The following is a 26,347-nucleotide window of genomic DNA, read 5'->3' on the forward strand; positions in this document are numbered from 1 at the left end:
TGCAAAGTATTATATTTCAAATGGAATTAAACCAAGATATTGTACCATTTTTGCCTGAGTACTCTGGGAATTTATTAAGCCAAAATTCCCCCTCGCCCCCTCCTCACCACACCATTGACTCATACACTCTTAAACAGGCCAGTTTGTCAGTCTCTCTGAGTGGGTAGGGAAAGCACCAATAGCAGAACTTTGAGAAAGCTACAGTAACTGTTTTGGGTTCAGACATCTATCATTACTGTAACAGTGGCTTTAAAAGCTTGTGTGAGCATGCTACCACCCCTTAGTTCTTTGTGAGCACTGGGCTGAGCCGTGCAGCTCAACAATTTTTAGTTATTACATTTTTCCTCCATGCTTTTCTTATAAAGCTGCGAATAAATTTGCTTTCAATGCAAGTTTTGCCTGAGTAAGGATGCCAGGTTTAGGCCCATAGTCTTGGTATTGGGATAGCACAGATTACTGCAGTATGAGCTTCCCTGCTGCTCTGCCAATGAACCCTAATCCTGGCCCCCTAAAAATCCAGTTATGAGCTGATTTATTTCTGTTGAGCAGAAGCTGCCAGTTATGCTGAACTCTGAAGTGGTTTCTTAACATGCACAAATGGTGGCTAGGAAACCACAACCACCGCTTTCACTTAGGCTAAGGTCCACAATCCAGTACCCGGCCCAAGTGGGCGCAGTGCATGGGTTGGGGTTGGAAGGCAGGGAAAGTAGAATTCACCCCACATGGCTTGGAGCAACAGCAGAGTCGCTCTGTGGTAGCTTCTGCAGCCCAGTGGGTAGAATAGGATGCCCAAATGCCGAGAATAGCCTCTGTGGATCCTTCCGCAGTGCCTCCAGAGCAGAGGATTGGAGGATCCATACAGTGGCAGATTTCCTCAAACACCTCAAACATGGCTTCCTTGCAGGGGTCCTGTCCAGTGCTACCTGGTTTGCAACTAGCCCCATCAAAGGCACCAATGGCTCCTCACATTAGAACATAAGAATGGCCATAGTGAGGCCTTGTCTATGCTACTGCTTAAATTGACGTAAGTTATGTCGCTGAGGGGTGTAAAAAAAAATAACGTATATCAACTTAACGCGGCTATGTTGGCAGGAGATGCTCTCCTGTCGACATAGCTTCTGTCTCTCGTTGAGGTGGATTAATTACGTCAACAAGAGAGCGCCCTCCCATTGACTTATCGTGTCTTCACCAGACCTGCTAAATTGACGCCGCTGCATCGATTGCAGCAGCACCGATTTAGCGCCGTAGTGAAGACGAGCCCTGAGTCAGTCCAATGGTCCATCTAGCCCAGTATCCTGTCTCTGACAGCGGCTAGTGCCAGATGCTTATGGCAGTTGGAAGTTTAGGGACACCAGGATCATGGGGTTGCATCGCTGACCATCTTGGCTAATAGCCTTTGAGGGACCTTTCCTCCATGAATTTATCTAATTCCTTTTTGAACACAGTTATACTTTTGGCCTTCACAATATCACAACGAGTTCCACAGGTGGACTGTGTGTTGTGTGAAGAACTTCCTTATGTTTTTTTTTTGAACCTTCAGCCTATTAATTTTATTGAGTGACCCCTAGTTCTTGTGTTATGTCAAGGAATAAATACCACTTTCTTATTAACTTTCTCCACACCATTCATGGTTTTAGAGACCTTTATCATATCTCCCCTTAGTTGTCTCTTTTCTAAGCTGAACAGTCCCAGTGTTTTTAATCTCTCCTAATATGGATGGCATTACATAGCCCTAATCATTTTCATTGCCCTTCTCTGCAATGAAATTCTAATATATCTTTTTTCAGATGGGGTGGCCAGAACTGCACGCAGTATTCAAAGGTTGGGCATACCATGGATTTATATAGTGGCATTATGTTATTTTCTGTTTTATTATCTGTCCCTTTCCTAATGGTTCCTAACATTTTGTTAACTTTTTTGATTGCTGCTGCACATTGAGCTGATGTTTCAGAGAACTATCCATGATGACTCCAAGATCTCTTTCTTGAGTGGTAACAGCTAATTTAGACCCCCTCGTAGCCATGGGAAGGGTTCTGGATTTGCCCCTTAGTGCATTGATCTGGAATTGATCAAATCATATTTGTAGACTAGAGTTGATTACTATTCATGATAATATTTTAATTGTTATTTTAAAAAAGAAATTCCCTCTTTGCTGTGTGGGTAAAGAATTCAACGTATGTATTATTGGTATCATCATAAGACAGTCATATTTTCCTCCTAACTTACGCAATGGTCCATGCACAACCTGCGAGTTGAAATTGAAGTTTTGGCAAAAGCAAACTAGCCAACTTGTTTAGCAGGGATCACCTACAACCACTGAGACTTGCTTGGCGTTTCAGGCTTATTCCTTAAAAGTGCTTGAATACTCCAAGTGAAACTTGAGCAAGTGCATCTCCACTCTCCAGCCTCTATTTTCATAAGAAACCAGAGGGTTTTGCTAGTTCTGTCCCTCATAAGTAGACTTCAGGGGCAGTGGCAAGGTAGACCTTCTCCTCTCTTCAGGTATCCTTCCTGTTCCCTATTCAGGAAGAGTAAGACTGGGAAATGCTCTCTGATCTTGCTGCTGCCTTTTAACTACCCACTTGCTGCATGTTGGCACTGAGAAGTCTCACAATGCCCTGCACTATAATTATTGTTCATTAGCTGTAAAGTACAGGTAATCTGCTTGGCATGGCACAAGGTGTAAATAAAGATGGCCCCAGCCCCAAGGAATTTACACAACCCCTGTTTGTGGTGGAGTTTAATATGATGCACTCTGGATATCAGAGGAGACAACAGCAGGGCTGGATTCTATTCCTGCAACTGAATGGAGATGGTAGGGATAGGGAGGCTTGCTGCTATTACTAATAACAGTAGTGTCTACAGCCCCCAGCTGAGATCAGGTTCTCATTGAACCAGGCACGGTACCTGCAGATAGTAAAAGACATTCGGTCTGTGTGATGTCGGAATGAATAAGGGGAAGAGGCTAGACAAACAAACACTCATTGATCACCCCACAAGGAGAAGGGATGAGTTTGTTGCCATCCCAAAGAAGGGAGCCAAAGTCTACCGCTACACCAGGAGTCACTTACTTGTAAGTACAGGTGTCCTGGGGCTCTGGTTGGGAGTAGGGAGGTTTTGTTGAAGGAAAGAAGTTCCCAGACAAATTTAGTGTGGTTTCAGGTTTTGATCCTGCAGGCTCAGCCAGCCCTCATGAATACTTACTCTATAGTTAAATTAGCGAGGCCTTGATTATTAATAAAAAACTATAGCCTCCATTTATAGGGCACCTTTACTACCACATCGCCTTTCCATAGTCACACCCCACTGAAGTCCAGTCACTTCATGGATAAACATAGCAGCTGCTTAAAAGCAAAGAGCAACACTATACAACAGTTCAGGTCAGGAAAGGAAGGAGAATGCTGTATCCAAATACAGAGGGAAGAAATTTAGGTAGCAGAATACAATTATCTGAGCTGCAATTGGTTCAAGACAGCAGGGCTAACAGTCCTTCTCAGAGAAAGTTTAATGACAGCACCTAGGCGGGACCTTCATATTAGTCTCATTGAAAAGATGGTATCGCAAATAGTGCAATACATCCAAGTGCTGAACAGGCACAATAGTTCAATCCTGATTCAGAAATGGGTGCTAAATACAGAATCATAAACATCACTTTGATTAGAATCTAGAGACCTCCCTTCTAAACACTGACCCAGTTCAACATTGCTGAATTTGTGAGACAGGATCACAGCACCATGTGGGATGGCTAATTGCTGTGAGTCTCATACTGGCTTTGCAACTGTCTTTTGGCATTTTTAGCTGTACTTTTTCCTCACAGCTTTTGCCTCTTTCAAAACATCTACACATTTTGAGTTATGACAGTGGTTTTCAACCTTTTTTTGTTTGTGGACCCCTAAAAAATTTTGAGTGGAGGTGCAGGCCCCTTTGGAAATCTTAGCCATAGTCTGTGGACCCCCAGAGGTCCAGAGACCACAGGTTGAAAACCACCATGTTAAGACATTTATGCACCAGCCCCACAGCCTGCAGGAGGAAGTGTAAGTTTGAAGCCCACTGGATAGATTCATAGATTCATAGATTCTAGGACTGGAAGGGACCTCGAGAGGTCATCGAGTCCAGTCCCCTGCCCGCATGGCAGGACCAAATACTGTCTAGACCATCCCTGATAGACATTTATCTAACCTACTCTTAAATATCTCCAGAGATGGAGATTCCACAACCTCCCTAGGCAATTTATTCCAGTGTTTAACCACCCTGACAGTTAGGAACTTTTTCCTAATGTCCAACCTAGACCTCCCTTGCTGCAGTTTAAGCCCATTGCTTCTTGTTCTATCCTCAGAGGCTAAGGTGAACAAGTTTTCTCCCTCCTCCTTATGACACCCTTTTAGATACCTGAAAACTGCTATCATGTCCCCTCTCAGTCTTCTCTTTTCCAAACTAAACAAACCCAATTCTTTCAGCCTTCCTTCATAGGTCATGTTCTCAAGACCTTTAATCATTCTTGTTGCTCTTCTCTGGAAGGTGTGTTCAAAATGTGCTATATCACCTCCCTGATATACTTGATAACTGAAACGCAGTAAACTGGCGGGGGAGGAGGATATGGGGGGAAACTAATAACATTAGCTAGTCTCAGGCATAATGTAAGGAAGCATTCAGATACCATAATGATAATATCCATAAGAGGATGGACTGATGATTAGATAGAAGCTTCTTCATGCAGTTATGCCAATGCTCCAAAATCCTGAAGTGTAAAATCATGGCTATTCCACTGCATGTCCTCTGAAGCAGACATCACCAACCATATTGAATCATGCACTAGATCAGTGGTTTTCAAACTTTTTTAGGTTGCGTATCCCTTTCCAAATGTACTCTACCGCCTACCTCCAGCTAAGATAGGCAGAGGTGACACTTAAAAGAGAAAAAGGAGTTAAGATTTATAAAATTTAAACTCACTCCCATCCCCCACTTGTGATTTCACCTCAGGTTCACAACTTGGTGTGTATTAAAAAGCAGAATCATGAATTATTAAGCTTTGATTATTGATGCATGAGGAAACAGCTTTAAATTCTAAGTTAGCCATAAAAAACACAACACATTCCCGTCTCTCATCTTCCAGTAAGGTCAAGGCAGTGTGGGCTAATATTTATTTGGCACCTTGACATATTAGAGCAACAGCAAAAACTCTGGCTGTATGGACAAACAGTCACAAGAGTCTTGGGGCTCAGGGTTCGAATACAGTATAATGCCCTCAACATGATATAATATTAGAAGTATCATCTGTATATTCTAGCAGTAAGAAAACACAGGAACTTTGGTTTTCACATACTGTTCAGGGTAATGGTTAGACCCCAGTTGTTTACAGCAAAGAGAAGTATGTTAGGTGCTAAAGATACCTAGCAAAACCCTGATGGCCACTTCTGAGAGAAACCTTTTTTGGGGCTAAAGCAGGGGAAATCTCAGAGAGGTTCTCTCCTCATGGAGATTTCTCCTCAGTTAGTCTGTCAGAGGATGCAGTTTGTCTTCTGCCCCCACAGAACAAGATGGAGAAATAGAGAAAACTGTTTGAAAGAGCAAAATATTTCTTCTCAACTGACATTTTTATAAAGACAACAGCCCTGGGTAATTATCAGGCTGAACTTTATTAATATTACAGTAGGGCCTAGACACCCCAAAAACATATTGAAACAGGCAATTCCTGGCCTGAAGAGCTTATAAAAAATAGGAAGCCATAACCCTCCCCCAAACTTAAGAGTCACCACCCCACCCCCTCTATCTTGTCACCCGCAGTTGTCATCATAAGAAAGAGAAGTCTAGGTACATTACATTGTTAATATTATAATATTTCTGTTTACATGGCATTCATAGGAAACAGTTATTTTTGCTCATTGCTATTCTCCATATTCTCTTTTATAGGCTCCATAAGAGAAATAGGAGAAACAGAAGGGTATTACAGTCAGCAGTGACCCCATAGCCACCACCCAAAGAGTAGGTCAGTAATAAGAAACTAAATGTTGTGTACAATATCTGATAAACACTCTATCCACATTTTCTTTTCAATGCTACTTTATATTATATTACAGCACATACATTAACTTTACATCTAGCATGGTGTGTTTACAGGAGGGGGGATGGGAATTTGCTGTTGGTATAGACCAGCCACAAGTTACTACTACACTCCCCGGAAGCAAGGGGGACACTTGGGAGAGAGTTGTGACTCAGGGAGTTTCTCTGAGGTAAAATGCCTCCTTGAGTGACTCCTGGGTGGTACATCTTACAGACCACTTCTTGCTCAGGGCTGTACTTAATGGCATGAGTTAGCAGGGCCGCCATTTCAAATTTTGGTGTGCGGGGCAACTTTAACCATGATTCCAGGTGCCTAAAACTTAGGCACCTGAAAACTCTAGATTGTTTGCAGATAACAACTTAGAAATTAGCAGACAGGATCACTGTATCTAATTCCTATGTAAAGAAAGAAAAATATATACAAACACCAATTAAAGCCATATTTTAAATTTATATGTGAATTTAGAACAATCAGGAGATAATACAATCCCAAGACTTGACGTATCAGTTTTGGACCCTTAACACAGATAGCAGAAATATAAGTTTGATACTTTGTACGCTATCTTTAGTAGAGAGAAATAAAAAGAAATAAAATCTGCTTAAAATCTGCTTACTTTCTCTGACACACAGTGTTACTGCCATTATCTACTCTATTTTAGTCAACTGTTTTTCACTCCACTAAAAATGTATTTACTTAATTTTTTTAACATATGTGATTAAGGTTTTTTTTTTCTCTTTATTAAGAACAGGAATTAATTTTTCTAAATATTTTGGCATATGTTTACCAATCACAATCATGTACGTGACTCATTAACATTTACATCCATCATTACTATTAGTATCAAACTTGGAACCACTTTTATTTTTGTATGAATTTGAAATTATTTTACAGAGATTATTAAAAACACAATTTGAAAATAGGTGACCTTATCTGCATAGTGTCTAAAGTTATGTATTTAGCTAATTTTTTTAAAACTTGCACCGCTTATGTGAGTACAAGCTAAATTTGCATTCTAGAATGAAACTATTATTTGACTGTATCACTTTAAATAATGAATGACAAAGCACAATATAGTAATAAAAGTAATAATGATAATTACTCCAGCCGGGACCGGTTAGGTATTTTAGAACTCACTACTCAAAGAATTAATGTTAAGCATAAGAGAGAAATAAAATTATGAAATGCACAGACCAATCAAAAAAATAACAGTACTGTAATCCTTAATGAACTTTGAAAGAATAAAATTGCAGAGAATATATGTGCATTGGCAGTTCGACAGGAAGTACCAAGAAGTACCAACAACCTACAAGAAGTATCAACAATAATATATATGTACGTGTGTGTGAGTGTGAGTGAGAGAGAGAGAGAGAGAGTGTGTTGGGTAAGTCTGTGTGGGAGACTGTGTGCGCCCCTTGAGTGTGTCAGCATACTGTCTCTTTAAGCTGAACATTCAGGAGTCTGAACATTTGTTCAGTACAGCAGCAGCTGCCACCCCCACTCCTGAGTCAGAGGCACAAGTGCAGACAGGCTCCCTGTCCCCCCCCACCTCTAGCATCGGGCAAGTTCCCCCAAAGCCCTGCCAGCCATGGATCTGCTTCCCAAAGAAGGGGAGACTGGAGCTGGGCTGCCGGAGAGCAGCGGCTGCTGGCTGGGCGCCCAGCTCTGGGAAGAGGGGGTAGCTAAAGCAAATGGTGGGGTGGCTATAACCCCTGCAATATCCCTTCCCCCAATGCCACCCCTGGACCTGGTTGCATATCACTGCAGCGCTCCTCCTGGATCTGGGGCGTGCACGATGAGCAGACCTCTGGTATGAAACTCAGGGGGGAGAGGGGAGCAGGTGTTCTTCCCACCCTCCCTAAATGGCAGCCCTGCAAGCTAACCCAATCATAGAATCATAGAATATGAAGGTTGGAAGAGACCTCAGGAGGTCATCTAGTCCAACCCCCTGCTCAAAGCAGGACCAATCCCCAACTATATCATCCCAGCCAGGGCTTTGTCAAGCTGGGCCTTAAAAACCTCTAAGGAAGGAGCTTCCACCACTTCCCTAGGTAACCCATTCCAGAATGGTTTGTCTCATTCTAGATCCACTGAACCCTGGTCCATCAGGGAAATCCACTGGTGGGCCGGGATGGTTTGTTTACCTGCAGCGTCCGCAGGTTCGGCCGATCACAGCTCCCACTGGAACGGCGAACCGCGGCCAGTGGGAGCTGCGATTGGCCAAACCTGCGGATGCTGCAGGTAAACAAACCGTCCCTGCCCGCCAGCGGATTTCCCTGACGGGCCGCGTGCCAAAGGTTGCCGATCCCTGGTCTAGTGCATTGTGGGCACTACCTTAAAGCAATAATGAATATATTGAATTACAATACTGTATGGAAGATGCTATTAATACCCTTTTTATTAAGTATAAAAGATAAGTTTCTGTGTTGTGCCTGCCAAAATCTGACCTGTCAATATAAAAATATTGCCACTTAAACAAGAGAAACAAAATAGAAAAAAAGGAAGTTACTTATGGTTTATAGTTAGACACAGAAAGTCTTTGTAATACCATAAACTGAAGGTAAACAAGCATGCAGAACATGTGAAACATGATTTCCTCTTTTAGCACCATGTTGGGTTTTATATTGTATTTTTGACTAAAATGCTATACATTTTTGTTTGGAATTTTCCAGTTGCAATTTTTCACTTTGCTTGTACTTTTTCCTCTAGCAAAAGTTGTCATTCTTCTCATGGGGTGACTCAGAAGATCACAAGCATCGATATCTATAGCTATATATGGAATCCCTTCAGTGAAAGCATAATTTAAAAAAAAATTCAGTGCTTGATTTTTCTATATTTCTACAGTGTCTCCTGAAGCTTCCCAATGCACAGGGAGAGGGACACACTGCTACAGCCCTTCAGGCTAAGATTTTCAGGAGAGCCAAAGGGAGTTTCGTTCCCAAATCCTATTGAACATCTTTGGGAGTTGGGTGCACAACTCCCGTAGGCCTTTTTGAAACATCTTAACCTTAAGGAGGAAAGCATTCTTTCCCTGTGTACTAGGCCAGTTCTGCTAGCTGGTGCCTAGCAGGTGGAGCCATTGTTCCAGCTAGTCTCTACTTTTCTTCACTTTTCTTTTTTGGGTTACTGTAGGAAAACAGGTTTGTAAATGGGGAGCAGTCTGTGAACTTTCTTGAGTGCAAGGATGGCAATTCTATTTAGCTGTATGCAGGTTGTGCAAGGAGAGGGAGATTCCTTACTTTTCCCCTCTCTCACTGTGTGCCTGTTTAAGGACTAAGCAGAATCCAGCCTTTGAGGTTATGATGCCTTTGATGAATTATGTAATGTTAGGTAATGTCTATTATTTAGTGCAAGTGTAATGACATTGTGTTACTAATGGAATTAAGGGAAATATTTCAGGAGGAGTAAATACAGAGTGAATGATGGTGACATTTACACAATAAACCAGAGTGGGAAAAACACTGAGGCTATTTTAGTCAGGTACTGGTTCATTTAGAGAAGCTTCACCATCAATTTTACCAAAGTTGTTTGTGTGTGTGCACAACATGTGTGGCTTGTGTAAGTTGCACTGCATTGCACTATCCCCTCATTTGCATGTGGACTATTGATGTAGGGCCAAATCTATCTTGCCTTACTCATCTAGTTAGTCCTAGTGCAGTAATGTGAGTAAGATTTAACCTTACTGGCGGGATGAATCTTGCTGGGAACCGCCATGCAAGAGAGGGCTTATAAAAAAACACACCATTGAGAGATTTTTAAAAAATGAAGCTGTTTTAGGCCCTGAGCCTGCAAACACTTATACACATGCTTAACTTTACTCATATGAGCAGTCCTATTGAAGTCCATGGGACTACTCATGTAAATAAAGTTAAGCACACATAAGTTGTGCAGATTTGGGACCTTAGTATCCAGACAGAGATGAAATCATTTTAATATCACAAATTCAGAACTTTAAAATGAATTCAGTGCTACATGTTAGAGAAAATCAGGTTAGTGTGAAGAGGGGAAAATAAACCTCAGGCTGGACCGTGCAATTATTTATTAGCCTCCTTTGTTCAGTCATCAGAGTGCCTAATTCTGGAATGACAAAGTAGATGAGGTAATATCTTTTATTGGACCAACTTCTGTTGGTGAAAGAGACAAGTGTTCAAACTACACAGAGCTCTTCCTCAGGTCTAGAATGACAACATTGAATCTGTTACCTAACACCTAGAGGAACTGAGATTAATACATGCGGTATCAGGTAATGGTTTAATTGACCTTGTTTGATATGCCCCAGTCTCTCAAACATTTGCACATCTGAGGAACTTAACACAGTGGGTAGTTCAATTGAACTCAACGGGCTATTCAGGTGCACATTTGAAGGGTAAAGGCCTTATTTTATGTCTTGAGCACTGTTATCTAATGCTACTGTTGTGCTCAGGAAAGCAGGCAAAGGCACTGGGTGGGAAGCACAGACATAGGATATTTATTTAATTGGAGTTCTACAATAATAAAAAGAGGGGGCCTTTCTCAGTCACCCCAACACCCATTACAAAAATGAAAAGTAAACTAAACAGAAGCTTAGCCTGGAATAGCCTCCCACTAGGAGTTGTGAGGGCAAACAACTAGTTTTAAGAGAGAGCTGGACAAATTTATGAGTGCAATTGTATGAGAAGATTGTTTGTGATGGTAGGGGGCAGAGCTCAACAGCCTAGAGGCTCATGTCTGGTTTACATCTTATGTTCCTAAAGCTCTCATGCTTCAGCATTTCAGCCGGCCACTAGCAGGGGTCAAGAAATGAATTTTTCCCCCATTTTTAAAAATCTCCTTCCTCTGAACATCAGGAATAGCCATTGCTGGAAATGGGTCACTGGGCAGGGTAGGCCAGGGATCCTGAGATGGCACTGAGCAGTCTCTCTCTCAGGTGCTTGGCTGGCTGGTTTTTGCTGACATGCTTCGGGTGTAGCTCATTACCATATGTAGGGTTGGGAAGGAATTTCCCCCAATTCAGATTGGCAGGGACCTTGGGGATTTTTTGCCTTTGTGGTGTGTGAGTGGGGGTCACTTGTCAGGATTAAATGAAAAACATCTCATTTAATCATTTCCCTGCCATTGCAGGGCCCTTGAGCAGCCAGTGCACCTGGGTTCCTCCTATTCTCTGCCTGTGGCACATATTAGTGTAGTCTCCTGTGTGGGTCTCATTTACTTTGCTCTTATTTCGGTTGTTGGGGCTAGAGTGCAGGTGCTGGGGGGTGTTAGTGGCCTGTGATACACAGGAGGCCAGACTAGATGGTCACTTCTGGCCTTAAACTCTATGACTCTATCATTCCCCTGGCCCATAATACTGAACTCACTCCAAAACACAAAACTTTCCCCGCCCCATAGATCAAATTCTCTTCAAATGGCATCCTCCACAACAGACGGCACAAACAGACATGCCTTGCAGAGTGCTTTTAAGGCCAACAACCTAGGCTATGCTGCACCACAAGAGAAGGCAGTTCATCTCAGAGCTGTCAGCCCACTCCTCACAGGGAACATTCTACTACCAGTCCTTTCTCTTGTAAGTCACAGGTGCTCCAGTTTGAGTGCCTCTGCTGATTGCAGCTGCCACAGTACGACTCAAGAGGAGAGGTGGTTTCTCGTGTAGGAAGGTCCCAAGACATTTGGGGTGTTGTAGACATTGACTTATATGTTAACAGAATATTCAAGATGCTTTCAGCTGCTCGGTTTGTCATTTGCAGGGGCCTTTACCTCAACAAAATACTGGCTGTGTGTGATAGATCTTTTTGTGAGATGTTTCATCTATTAGCAAAAAAGTCACATTTTTATAAACTTTAGTATCAGCACCTTCTTGTGAGAAGGTAGGCTGGATATGCAAGATATTATAGTGATATCAACTGTGAGGAAAAGCAAACATGTAGCCACTCTTTTACTTTCAGTTTCAAGGGGAAACCTGTTAACTGGCTGCTGAAGTAACTGATAGAACAAGTGTGAAAAATTAATGGAAGAACTTTTCTCAAAAACCATGTTCACAAAACACAAAATAGCATTTTTCCCTAGAATGGAGTTTGGCTAGGAGGAAAGGCTGCCATTTTGTGACCTGAAATTCTGGTTTAGTATAACAGCATTTGCACTGACAGAAAGGTCACATTTTCAGATTAATATATCAGCCTCATTTACATGAGAAACAGATTCTTTTCTTCAGTGTGGCAGTAGCCTGAGACCTTAGAGGTTTGCAGCTCATACGAACTGTAATTATATGGTTTCAATCAGATGAGAAAAGAAAAGGAAGTGTTCCTTCTTTTGGGTAAATATCAAAAATTCCTTCTGTGGATGACTTTTATGAAAAGTTTCTTAAATTTTGGACATTTATGGCAGCTTAGGTTATTTTATCATTGCAAAATTATGGCAATAAAATATTTTTACTTAAAGAATTTGTCTTAGGCACCAAATTCAACATTGGTGCAACTCTACTGACTTCAGTGGTGTTACAGTAGGGATGTATTTGGATCAATGTGGTTATTAACATAAGGGAACACATAGGCACTTCTTGAAGGGCTCATTACTTTATTAGTCATGCAACACGCTAGACTCCATTGCAGATTCCCAGGCATGACTACTTGGCATAGGAACTATCCAATCTACCTACCTAATCAGTACCTAAAGACACATAGTGATGCAAGGTACAAAGGCCCCTTGTCAGGATGTCTGCTGCCCCCAACAGGTGCAATTAGGCATAAGAAGGTGCTTCCTTTTGAGCAGATACCTCAGTTAGTGGGAGAGAATTTGATAAAACCACTTAGTTATTAAAAAATAAGGATGTACTTGGGTCAGAGAGGAGTTCTGCTTAAAGATGCATAACACTGGATTAAATGATGCAGGTTTAGTGATTAGGCTGTTCTATACTTTCTTCTTATTCTGCAGTGGCTTTGCTCTCACTTTCACTGAAGATGACAAAGGACTTGATTTTTTGAAGTGCTGAGCACTCACTGATCTTGATGAAGACAATGGGAACTGTGGTGCTCAGCATCTTAAAAAGCAGGCCCATCTTGGATAAAAATTAAGTTTCTTCCAAGATTTCATAAACACACATTATATATGGGGGGGGGGGCTTTCAAAAAAGCATACTCCTATATGGCATTATATTAGTCAGTAATTTTCCTCATTTTCTTTCAGCTGCAGGTCTGCATCTGTTTTGACATTTGGGGGCTGAGAAAACTGGCTGTGAAATACCTCCAGATGGATGATTTTGAGGATGCTATTGCACATGTGTTTATTACTTAGAGCACCACATAGTGAATGCTCCTTATTCCCACCTGCACCCTGCCTTCATGCTGAGCTTCATTTTATCAGCACCACAAGCAATTATATTCAAGAGGCATTTGAGAAAGAACGTGACCAGTGTCATACGTGACTTACTCACCACAGGACAAAGTTTCTTCCAAAATCAGAATAGATGACATAGAAACTGAAACCTACGTAAAAGTGAAGCCCGAAGGAAATGTCATGTGTAGTTTTTACCTCAGGACAATCTGGTCAGCAAGAAGCTTTAGAGGAATAATGTTATCAAGCCTTGCTAGCAACAATCTTACTTAGTTAGATGAACACAAAGTAAACAAGATACCGTGAAGAGCAAAATAATGCTGTACAAAAAAGCAAGGGGATGCAAAGGAACAAGACAAGTAAATTTTAAGTTTGCAGCTTCTCCAGTATTTTTTAATTGTTACCTATATAGGAAATTTGACGATAGCTGGAAATTCCATTGGTAACGTAAACTTCTCATTAGAGTTCACATCTGTGCTAAATGAAAATAAACATGACGACAGACAGCTCAACCTGTTACAACAATACTGATGTTAAGCATTACTATACAATAACATACACTTTGATTCTGGTCCCTGGATTAATAGGGAATGTTTTAGCTCTGTGGGTCTTTTATGGCTACATGAAAGAAACTAAAAGGGCTGTGATATTTATGATCAATCTAGCCATTGCTGACTTAGCACAAGTTTTATCCCTTCCTCTAAGGATTTTCTACTACTTGTCTGGAACATGGCACTTTGGAGAAGGTCTCTGTATATTTTGTTTCTACCTTAAGTATGTAAATATGTATGCAAGCATCTACTTCTTGGTTTGCATCAGTGTAAGACGATTTTTGTTTCTTATGTACCCCTTCAAGTTCAGTGACTGCAAACGTATATATGATGTGTACATCAGTATCGCTGGGTGGATTGTAGTCTGCATTGGCTGTTTGCCTTTTCCTCTTCTAAGATTTAACTCTAGTAAGATGAATACCAATACGTGCTTTGCAGATCTTCCCATAAAGGACATTAACCTTTCCAACTCCATTGTGATGATGACCTTAGGTGAGCTGATTGGGTTTGTAACTCCTCTGCTGATAATTCTGTATTGCTCATGGAAGACTATCCTATCATTAAAAGAAAAGAATTCCATTTCCCATGACTTTGGAGAGAAAAAAAAGGCTTTAAAGATGATCCTCACCTGTGCTTTGGTATTTCTGATTTGCTTTGCACCTTATCATATCAGTTTTCCTTTAGATTTCCTTGTTAAATCAAGACGGATAAAAAACCAATGTGCCCGAAATGTGATTTCAATATTTCATGCAGTGGCTTTGTGTCTTGCCAGTTTGAATTCCTGTGTAGACCCAGTCATATACTACTTCACTACAGATGAGTTCAGAAGACGACTTTCAAGACAAGATTTGCAAGACAGTATTCAGTTACACAACAGAGGTTATGCAAAAAAACATTCCAGAACTGTGTAATAAGGTGAAGTGGTGGAATATTAATATTGCACTTTCTGAAATGATTAAAAGGATGTTCAACATCATATTCATGTGGCCCAGCATATTGGGGAAAATTCTGAAATCCTTTCTCAGGCAAACATCTGTTGATTTCAATGAGCGTTGGACTGATTAAAAAACTGACAAAGGACTTGAGGATTTGACCTTTTTCTTGCAATCTTTTTGTGAATATTGAATTTAAACAACATGTTATGTATATTATAAAAAAGAATTGATATAGTGCCCAAGCCAGAACTAGCCAAGCCAGAATAAAATAGCTTTGTTCATGTGAAACTGAGGAGTGTGAGGTTGGGATTTCACTTGCTGAATGGATGTAAGGGCCAGGGCACTAATTCTGCATCCAGGTATTGCTGTGTATAGAACAGGGGCTTGAAGGATGTCACCTGCCACTACCCTCCTATATCAGCTTTCAGCCATGGGATATACAATATACATTGTCTCCCTGGTCACAACCACAACACGTCCACGTCTACAACTCTGCAATGCTTTGCAGAGGCCCTCAGGAGATATCTCATGTATGTTCACATGCCCGTCTGAGAAAATTCTCTGCTACTTTGGCCAACAGTGCAGAAGAAATGCATCATTTCTGCTAATTTGCACCTTAACTGAGAAGACTCAGTATTTGGCTCATGGTTAGGAGGCCACTAATCCCCAAAACTAAACCTAGGTTAGACAAGCGTGGTAGGGCCCCCACCAGCAAAAACCAATTGGCTACAATGCACAAATAGACCTAGCTGAGGAGAAGCCACACAGTACAGTTTTGGTGGATTATGTAAAGAGGAGAAAGTAATATGTTGGAGGCATGGCCTGTGAGGCCCTGTGTAGTGCAAATTCTGTGCAGATTAGGTGCAACAGTCTACATCCAGTACCCATCTCCATACCTTTCTGTAATATCTGCTATCCTGCCACATGCTGGTGACTGCTGGCTGGGATTGAGCATGGCCCAGCAAAGCTCTTTGATTTGGATTTTGCTATGTGGCCTGGATTTGTCCCTAAAATAAGAAGCACTTGGCAAGATATTATTTATTTTTGTGAGGAACACTGAATTCAGAAACGTTGTCAAAACTTTGAATTAAGTAAAACTGTATTCATATTGGGCCAATCCCTGATGTCATTGGGCTCCTTACTCAGACAATATTCCCTTTGACTTAAAAGAGAATTTTCACTAAATAAGGACTTCCAGATTTGGCCCCTTACTAAAACATAATGATTATTTAATTTGTATAGAGTGCCAAGAGTCTGCTTAATGCAATACTAACCATATGGAGAGGAAGAGGAAGTTCTTGCCTCAACAAGTTTACAATTTAAAAATTAATTAACATTGCCTCATATTTTTGAGTAGATCATGTTATATATTCCATCGCCTTGGCTCTAAGATATGGTTGGGTTAATCTATTAAGAAAAAAGTAAGGACCGACTTGTAATTTTACCTGTTTCTATAATCAAAAGTCCTAAAATGTCCAGAAAGCCTTCTTTTCCCCCACTGCCTGTTTCTGGCTCAGAGATAGAAATGCCAAAATACTATGAGAAAGATTTCACTGCTAATTTTGCAGACTTGAGTAAGCTTCCAATAAAAGGCTCCACACTTCAGGATATTTGTACCAAACCCAATGTCAAACAAATCTTTTAAGGCTCACCCCTTGCTGAAGGTGCAGAGTGAAATGATTTCTTACTTACAACTGACTTTTTGTGACTATAATATCTACCTTCTGTGTTGTCAGTCACATTGCAGGTGCATTTTGCAAAATGTTCAATGGGAGTCCAGGTTTACGAGCCCTCTGTTCATTTCATGATTGATTTGAGAAGATGCTCTCTGTAATTCTAAAAATGCCAAACTCTAGCCAAGTGGAAACCAATGAGAGCTTCATCCCTGACTGCAATAGGGCTAAGATATGGCCAGAGGAGTCTAAACTCTCTGAATTTTGCTGGTTTACATTTTGTTATTAAAAGTAAACTACTTTAAACTAAAGTGTTATTTTAATGCAGAAGATTAATGTAACTAGAAGCAAAGATATTATATAATAGCCTTGGAGAGATTCTTACAATGATGGTTCAAACCTGTTTTTTGTTTTGTTTAAGCAATTTATTTAATACTAAATATCAAAATCCTGGGACTGCTGTTTGGACTTAACCCTGCATTTCACTGGCACCCTTCTGTGACATTTATTTTGTATGAAAATATATTTTTTTAATGTTAAAAATACTGTGAAAATGTAGAGTTTTAATTTAATGAAAATGTAGTTTTGCTAGATAAGGACATAATTTATAAAATGTTTACTTTCCTTTGAACTGATTGATGTGTAAGGACATAAGGCTCGTTTTATATATATATATATATACACACACACACACACGCACTCAATAATCCCTTTGTACATGCATATGCATGAGTCAGTGTGCCTGTGTCTGTATTTGTGTGAGTATATAATGCTAGACAGGTATTTCATGGAAATTGTAACTTGTCATTAGAAATGGAAAATAATCTATTTTCCAGCATCTACATAATATACCTGACTGTATATAATTAAATAAAAATTCCAATTTTTATAAAGTAGCTCATCTCCAAATTTATGCAACCTCTTACGTCACCTGTTCACCCTGCTATAAAAACCAACTCCAGGAAATTGAATCTTGCTGCTGACACCTGCCTGTCAATGGCACTATAGAGACCGGTGGAAAACCCTGCTCAACAGGGACCAAATAGCTCTGTAGAGAGCAAAGATCCACTTTCTCTGGTCAGTCATCACAGAAGGCACTGGTTACTAGAGCTGATTTGTCAAAGTCATTTTCATCCCAAGGGTCCCAAAAAGGGATGATTTCCATTTATTCAAACAAACATTTTCATTTTCAGTTTTTTTGTTTGTATTTTGGGTTTTTTGGTTTCTTTCCTCATTTTCTTATTTCTTTTTTCTTCTTTCACCAGTTTTTCTTTTTGTCACTAGTGGAAACAAAGTGGGGGGAGAGAGTAGAAATTTAGAAATAAAAGAGTGAAAGGGGAGAAAAAAAGAGACAGAAAATTGACAAAAATCATTTTCCAGTTTTGTTAAAAATAATTGTTTGTTTGTGTGTGTGTGAGAGAGATATTTCACCAGCTCTATTGGTTATCCACACTGGGCCATATCTATTCCTCCTCTTTCTCTACTGACTTTGCTAATGTAAGCCCAACAATGAGTTGGGCCCACTGCTTGTTTCAAACTAGTAACTCCCCACTCCACCACCTCCTTCATGTTCTCCACTGAGCACCGAAAGGAGTTTGACATCTTCTTTCAAATGTTGCTAAGATACAAGTCTCCATTATTGCCTCCAGCCTACATGCAGCTTTCACACCCTTGCATCAAATCCATCTAGGATCTTATATGATCTCCTCACAGGGCCATCTTGCAACTTCAGTTGCCATCTCTGCCTCTCTACTTATTTTAGGGTGTAGCATATGGAGAAGCATAATTCTTTTACATACCTTGGACAAAATGTAGCCCTGTGGAGAATGGGCACAATTCCATTGAAGCTAATGGAGCAGTTAGATTGCCAGTTAGTCTGATATCTATGAATTGTTAAGACATATGGTGAGATATACACACAGGACCAAATGCTAACAGCTACACAGAACTCTGTGATCATCACATACTTAAGTGCACTGTGTCAGTAAGCCATGTTCTGTCTATCCATTTGTGTTTCATTATCACACCCAGCATAGCTTACAAAAAGTGAGTGCCACTTGCTTGGTTCTCGGTTTGGTAACGAACCCCAAAATGAGTCTTTGTTCATCAAAACGTCAGTGAGCCTTAGAAAACCTTCTCAGTGAGTCTCAGATCAGTTTTGAGCAAACCAGGGCTAATGTATAGCTTTGTATCAAAACGCTGATCAATTTTCAATTTGCAGCAAGTTTCACTTTGAGGTTTTAATTAAGCCAAAAACTAAAACAAGACTCTAGGACACAAACATATACAAAACAAAGCTTCATATGAACCACTCTCAACCACAACTGACAAATTTCACATGAAGTCCATAAATATGGGTTTACTGTAGCTATACTTTTCCATGGGGATTTCTGCATGTTTTTAATGAGGGATTTTCCATACAATTCTATGAAAGCACAAGTGATAAGGCCCTGCAAGGAGCATAATGCAGGGTTTACATTTTCCCCTCTCCAATTATAGATGGAAGTGAGGGATGGACCTTAGCACCTCTTAGGAATCCCTGAAAATCTCCACATCCCCTTCATCAATTTTGGGTTAATACTTCTTTTGTGGGCAACGTAATGTGGCGAGCAAGAATTCTGACCAAGTAGAAAAGTGGGAGCAAATCTATGCTGTTCTTAACTGACCAGAAGATCCACTGTTGAGGAAGGCACAGTGCTTGCCTTCACTGAGATGGAGTACACTGCCTTAAGACTCAGTGGCGGGTTTCTGGCATAACACAGTAGTACCCGGCCAGGTTTAGCATTTATAGACCTTTTCTTCCTGCAATTGACACTGCAATTGATGTTAAGGGTGATTTCATTTAAAACAACCCCCGATGAAAACGTGATCTCTAGCTAGAGGGAATCTTATTATTTGTTTAGCACCAACAATGTGTTAGATGCTGTACAGGCCACAAAAATAATATAATCTTTGGGCAGGGCCCATGATCTAAATGGGAGACCTATAGAAGAGAGAGATCCTTGGGAAATCTAGAGAAGTGAAGGACATAGCTCATGACATATATCAGAGATACACAGAGACTGTACCCTGCATAGCAACTGAATTCATTTTTTTTTCATTTAAATTTCTCTCTCTCTCTCTCTCTCTCTCTCATATTCTGCATATGTTTTTCCTTTTGCCTGCTCTTTGTGGCCAGATCCAATCCTCTCCATTAAATCAGGGGTACTAGTCATCGGAGTAAGGGCTCAGCGGATCAAGCCCAAAATCTTTCAGGGCCTGCCTATCCTAGACTGTTGGTAACATTCATTCAGCTCCAGCATGGTCAGCAATGTTGGGATCCATAGTGCAGACGAGTTGCTGGCTGCTGCCACTGTGTTATAGAACCATGTCAATTAGACAGATCTGATCTGAGCAGGGTTAGATGACACCGTGCTTAAAATGGCAGCAGAAGCACTACACTGAGGCTCCCAGTATTGCTGACTCCAGTGAAGTTGGACTATTGTTAGTAGCAGTGGGATATTTTTAGAAAACGTCCCTCCGACTGATAGGAGATAAGAGTGAGAAAAGTGCTTATACAGAAATTCACACCCCGCTTCTAAATACCATCTGTGTTCACTTGTTGACTCTAAAGAAAAACATGTTGAAGTAATTTGCACAGTTCAACTGATCTACTATAAAATACATTCAGATCATATTTCTGTTCATTCTAATAGCATCCACTTAAATTTTTACTGAGAAATGTCTCTAGACATGATGGATTGAGCTAGTTTAATTTCCCGGTGTACAAGGGATAGAATGGTTTCCCAATTTTGGATGATGGAGGCGGAAGTATTTTTGTTTTGTATAACAAGCGGTCTGCCTGCTGAACTATTGTCTTGCAAAATGCTTATCTTCGTATGTTCCTTTTGTGTGGAATTGTTTAGTGAAAGAGATTGAAAGAAAAAAAGGAGGAAAAAAGCAAAAGGATCAATCATTTAATTACACTCAAGTAAAGAATACTCTACTGATCTGGGTGTGAACGTCCCTGCTCAGGGTCATACTAGCATTTCTGAGATACCAAACAATTCTAGTGGCTCACTTTCACCAGACTATCAGCTCTTATGATAAAATACTACAGTAATTTAATTCTGTAGCCCTGCCATAATTCTCGGCAGCATGTCTACTGCACCTTCCAACTGTGGAACTCATGGCACTTTACAGAATTATTAATTAGGAACACGCTTTATAAACATTATAAGATTCTCCCTATATTAGAGAAGGGGAAACTGAGGTACAGAGGGGTTAAAGTCAATTTTTCCAAAGTGGACCTCTGATTTGGGTTGCCTCGGTTTTGGGGTCTCCAGCTTTAGACACATAAGCTTGGATTTTCAAAGGTGCTAAGCACCCACAATTCCAGCAGAAGCCAGTGGGATATGCAGGTACTCAGAGTTCTGAAAGGTAAAGCTAGGCACTTACCATTCAAGGGAGTCAAAAAATAAGGGCCAGTTGTGACATGCCCAAAGATCCAGTGTGAGCCAATGACACAGGTAGGAATGTCATTGCACAGGCTCAGGGTGAGGAGGGATGTGCCATGGGGCACTCCACGTTTCCATGCCCTCCACCAGATCCCACCACTGCTCCCTTTTCTCTGAAAGGGGAATGTAAAATTTGGCTTTAGTAAAATAAATCTACTCTCAGTTCCAGGTTGAGAATTAAAAAAGGAGAGTGGTTTGAAAAATCTACACTGCTAACTTTTCGCCCCTAGAAAATAATGTGGGTGCGAAAATAGCAATGTGGTTTATTCATATTAGTATTAAAATAACGGTTTCTTTTTACAGGAAAAAGAGTGTGATATGTTCAGTATGCCACTTGAGTTGATTTCACAAGAGAGATAAGTGTTGCCTCCTTCCTCGCCTGAGCACAGTACTTAAAGGGTTTTCTTTGGGTAGATTCTACCTGTGCATATTGCAGAAATGAAAATTCTTCTGAAATGAGAAAATCATTTCTCCCCAAACATTTCCAAGCACATTCCCAGTCTACAAAAGGATGGAAACAGTGAACCTGCCTCTGATTCCCTAATTCATGCCTCACAATTTAGATGATTTCGAATATGGCCTGATCAAACATCAATACCACATTAACGAAAAGAGCCCAATGCTACAGCTGCCCTGTGTATGGAACACCTAAGATTCTAATGGGCTAAAAAATCATAAATCTTTGTTCTTGTTCTTTCAAATTCTCTTTTATCCATCACCCACGTCAGCAGGAACTTCTGGTTGCGTTCATGGCAAAAGGAAAAAAGGCTGATTGTGCTGAAGAAAAAAGGTGCTTTGCATCTAACAAAAATAATCTAACCATGCCAGTTACAAGTGACATTTTCAGACTTTCTCAGAAGACACGCACGTGTGCACATACACAAATTAACTGTCATTGTGTGTGATTTTTTTTTTTTAGCATACATTACTATGATCAACATTAAGGAGAGGAGCAGTGTTTGAGGCTACCTGTGCTTTAGATAACCTCAAACTCAAATAACCTTGCGCTGAGATGTTCAAAGCCATCTGGATTAGGCATGTATTTTACATTAAAATTAATGGAGGATGTGTGTTCAAATCCCTTACATAGCTTTGAAAATCTCAGTGCTTTCAAGCTGCATTTAGGCTTCAACACAGTCATGTTCAAACAGACTACGGTGTTGCTATATCCCCTGGTGTCTTGCTAAGCAAGAAAGCTTTGAACATTTAAAAAAAACAACGAGGAGTCCTTGTGGCATCTTAGAGACTAACATTTATTTGGGCATAAGCTTTCGTGGGCTATAACCCACTTCATCAGATGCATGGAGTGAAAAATTCAGTAGGCAAGTATAAATATACAGCACATGATGGGAATTGCCTTACCAAGTGGGGGATCAGTGCTAATGAGGCCAATTCAGTCATGGTGGATATAGCCCATTCCCAACAGTTGACAAGAAGGTGTGAGTATCAACAGAGGGAAAATTATTTTTGTAGTGACCCAGCCACTCCCAGTCTTTATTCAAGCCTAATTTGATGGTGTCAAGTTTGCAAATTAATTGCAGTTCTGCAGTTTCTCATTGAAGTCTGTTTTTGAAGTTTTTTTGTTGGCCACTTTTAAGTCTGTTATTGAGTGTCCAGGGAGGTTGAAGTGCTCTCCTACTGGTTGTTGAATGTTACAATTCTTGATGTCTGATTTGTGTCCATTTATTCTTTTCCGTAGAGGCTGTCCGTTTTGGACAATGTACGTGGCAGAGGGGCATTGCTGGCACATGATGGCATATATCGCATTGGTAGATGTGCAGGTGAACGAGCCCCTGATGGTGTGGCTGATGTGGTTAGGTCCTATGCTGGTGTCCCTTGAATAGATATGTGGACAAAGCTGACAATGAGGTTTGTTGCAGGGATTGGTTCTTGGGTTAGTGTTTCTGTTGTGTGGTGTGTAGTTGTTGGTAAGTATTTGCTTCAGGTTTGGGAGCTGTCTGTAAGCAAGGACTGGCCTGTCTCCCAAGGTCTGTGAGAGTGAGGGATCGTCCTTCAGGATAGGTTGTAGATCCTTGATGATGCACTGGAGAGGCTTTAGTTGGGGGCTGTAGGTGATGGCTAGTGGCGTTCTGTTACTTTCTTTGTTGGGCCTGTCCTGTAGTAGGTGACTTCTGGGTACCCTTCTGGCTCTGTCAATCTGTTTCTTCACTTCTCCAGATAGGTATTGTAGTTTTAAGAACACTTATGCCCGAATAAATTTGTTAGTCTCTAAGGTACCACAAGGACTCATTGTTTTTGATGATACAGACTAAGCATTTGATGATACAGACTTGAGCATTTAAGTTGGGGTTGCTATTGGGAGGTTTGGAAAAAGGATGGTGAAGAATGGAGCCATATCATTCATTTTAAAGGCTGGCCACAGATGCATATGGGCAGGGGCGGCTCTATGTATTTTGCCACCCCAAGCACGGCAGTCAGGTGGCTTTCGGCAGCGCACCAACGGGAGGTCTGCTGGTAACGCGGATTCGGCAGCATGCCTGTGGGAAGTCCCACGGTCCCGCGCCTTCGGCGTACCTGTTGCCAAATTGCTGCAGAAGCCGCGGGACCGGTGGGCCTCCCGCAGGCATGCCACCGAAGGCAGCCTAACTGCCGCCCTCACGGCGACCGGCAGGCCGCCCTCTAGCGGCTTGCTGCCCCAGGCACGCGCTTGGAGCGCTGGTGCCTGGAGCCGCCCCTGCATATGGGTGTACATTTCCTTGGAGCATGTGACCCACTGGAACACTGACAGATAGACCACCTTCGGACTGAGAGATGGCTATAGAGTGTGTGAGTGGAAAAGGACTTTTGCTTTTGCTATACTCTAGCTAAGGTTCCATCAGAGTTAGCTGTGATATACCCTTCCCCGCCCCCCATGGAAAATTTTGACTCTTCCATTTTCAAATAAAAATGTTTCTATTTTTGGCCAAAATCTGTAAAATTTTCAGTTGTGTGGGGCGGCGGGGAAAAGGGGGGCTTGGATCTTGACAAAAAAATGAAAATTTTCAAGGACAGCAGACACTTCTCATGAACCTTTTTTGTTTTGTCAAAAATCCAATTTGTAAGTTAAAAAAAAAAAAGTTTTGACAAAAAATTTTCAACTGGCCCTAGTTTCAGTACTGCATAATGTGAGTTTGATGATGATTTCCATAGCATCAGACTAGGTGCATTGATTTATTTTGTGTGTATCTCTCTCTATTTCTGTAATTTGCCAATAAAAGCCACTTTTGTTGGAGCTAGATGGTGGGCACAATCGAGCCAAGGCAATCACTGTTTGGGTGGTTCAGAGAGAAGTCAGCTTCAGGGCATGGGAAAAACCCTGTGTCTAGGAGGGCACAGGGTGCCATCACACCCATCTTTTCACACATTAAAAATGTCTTCAGGCAAAGCCATGAAGATGGGCGTTGAGGGAAACTTAGTACTACAGCACACATTTGCATGACATGCCTTTGGGTCAAATAACTGGGTTCTCAGTTTTAGCAGACACGGAAGTTTATAGATAGAACTACCCTTCACAGGTTGGTTTCTTTATGTCTCAGAGCACAGCCCCTTGAGCTTCTGTTTCCATAGACTCCCACACAACAGTTTCCCTGCTACATCGCACTCTCTAAAGACAGCGTATGTTGGCTCAACAGCTGGAAGGTATTTCATCATGTGTCTACTGCATTTTCTCACAGCTTCCTTTCTTTGTATCAATATGTTAGAAGGAAAAGACAAGACATGACTGAGTTTTTTGGAATTTCAGGACTTAAAAACAGTAAATATCATGTCATTTGGAATGTGCTGGGAGAATGGAAGAATTAGTCATTTTTTGCCATTTATTGTCTAAGGTTGAAAAATTAACTTCTTGCCTACGAGAGGCTGTCAGTGACACCAACACTGCTTTGCAGCCTCTGGAACTGTGCAGACAACCCACACACCAATGCAATCTCTCTAAATGGGTGAGACTGTGGCAAAAGGGGAAGCTTGTGTGGGCATTGGAGAGGAAAATTCAGAAGAAAGTACCATAGATACTGTTGTATAAGTCATTCCTCAAATGTCACAATCTGAAAAAGAACAAAAATGATTGACCCACATACAGGCCAACCCTACCAAAACTTAACAACAATCAAAATAAAATCCTGTTAGTTAAATGCAGTCATTAACCTGCAGCCTTGGAGTCAGATACAAAAATATTTCAGTTTCTGGCTCATATTGGGCATAGCACACACTTCTCATATTCTTTACCACCTTTCTTTAACTGGTGCAGTAATGGTGATACTGGGTTTGCTCTGACAAACTGACCTACTTATAAACATGACTGTCACAGTTGCAGGGTAACTGCAGCTGTATTACTGTCTCCCCCTGCAGTGGTGCACTCCCGCAGTTTCCAGTCAGGTCTTAGCCAGCCATCATCTGTCTCTGGGTAGGGACCCTTGTCTCAGTCCCTTCTGAGTGGGGGGGTTTTAAGGCTGCACAGCTCCCTGCCTTACCCTGCAATATCCCCAGCAAGACTGTCTGCCTCAAGGCCAGAGCCTGTGCTTTGCTTTCTCTCCAAAGGCTATGAACAGTGTATTGCCAGCAGTTACAAGTTACCACGCAGCTCTTTCTAAGCAAGAACATCTATTCTTAAGGTAAAAGCATAACAGAGGAAACATAATCAAAACTATAAGCAGATGTTTAGTGTGTGTTCAAATACCAGGAGTCACCCATCAGTCTTATGCGGCCTAGTAGGCCAAAGTAGTTCCAACCCTTCTGCAAGCATTGGGGCCCTTGGACAGACGGTCCTGTCTGTTTGCTGGATCAGAAAGAAGGCTGAGTCTGCTTAACCTTAGCCTTTTAATGCCAAAATCCATGTCTTTGTCTGTAAAACCCAATTTGAACCAGTATATGCAAGCCTCCTCAGGGATGGTGCCTCTCTAGAGGGGTTTACAACTGAGTGATTCATCTTAATCATACCCCACTGTTTTTAGTTCCTGGAGGAGCTGTGGTAACCCTCCCTGCTGGAGCTCCATACAATCCCTGGCCCGCAGTGATACATAAACTATTCATAACAATACAATATGTTCCCCCAAAGATACTGCATGGGATTGCACTATCTGTCGCAATGACTTTAAATATCCCCTCATACAAAGCTGTGTGTCAATTAATGAAATTCAGATGCAAATAAACTGAGGCCACTTTTATCTTTGTACCCTGTGTTGTAAAATGTGTAAATCAAAAGCATTTTTCTCTGTGTTGGAAGATAAGGTGGGCAGGGATTGTGGGACGAGAAGTATAAGCAGAGGAAAAAATATGAATGCTAGCTTAAGTGCTGACAGTGTCTCATTACCCTTTGGCTTTCTTTCAGGAT

General features: G+C 41.2%; 1 protein-coding gene across 1 annotated transcript; it reads left to right on the forward strand.

Annotated features, from left to right (window-relative positions):
• The first annotated feature begins 13,844 nt into the window (after positions 1-13,844).
• GPR174 (G protein-coupled receptor 174) lies at positions 13,845-14,825 on the forward strand. Its single transcript, XM_024204782.1, has one exon. The coding sequence runs from the start codon at positions 13,845-13,847 to the stop codon at positions 14,823-14,825; it is 981 nt and encodes a 326-aa protein (XP_024060550.1).
• The last annotated feature ends 11,522 nt before the right edge of the window (positions 14,826-26,347 follow it).

The sequence above is a fragment of the Terrapene carolina genome, unplaced genomic scaffold (assembly GCF_002925995.2).
Source record: "Terrapene carolina triunguis isolate 2854851 unplaced genomic scaffold, T_m_triunguis-2.0 Scaffold131, whole genome shotgun sequence".
Taxonomy (NCBI): domain Eukaryota; kingdom Metazoa; phylum Chordata; order Testudines; family Emydidae; genus Terrapene; species Terrapene triunguis.

Bases quoted from the DNA above. Each gene is read 5' to 3' on its own strand.
- GPR174 (XM_024204782.1), top strand. From the start codon at position 13,845: ATGAAAATAAACATGACGACAGACAGCTCAACCTGTTACAACAATACT.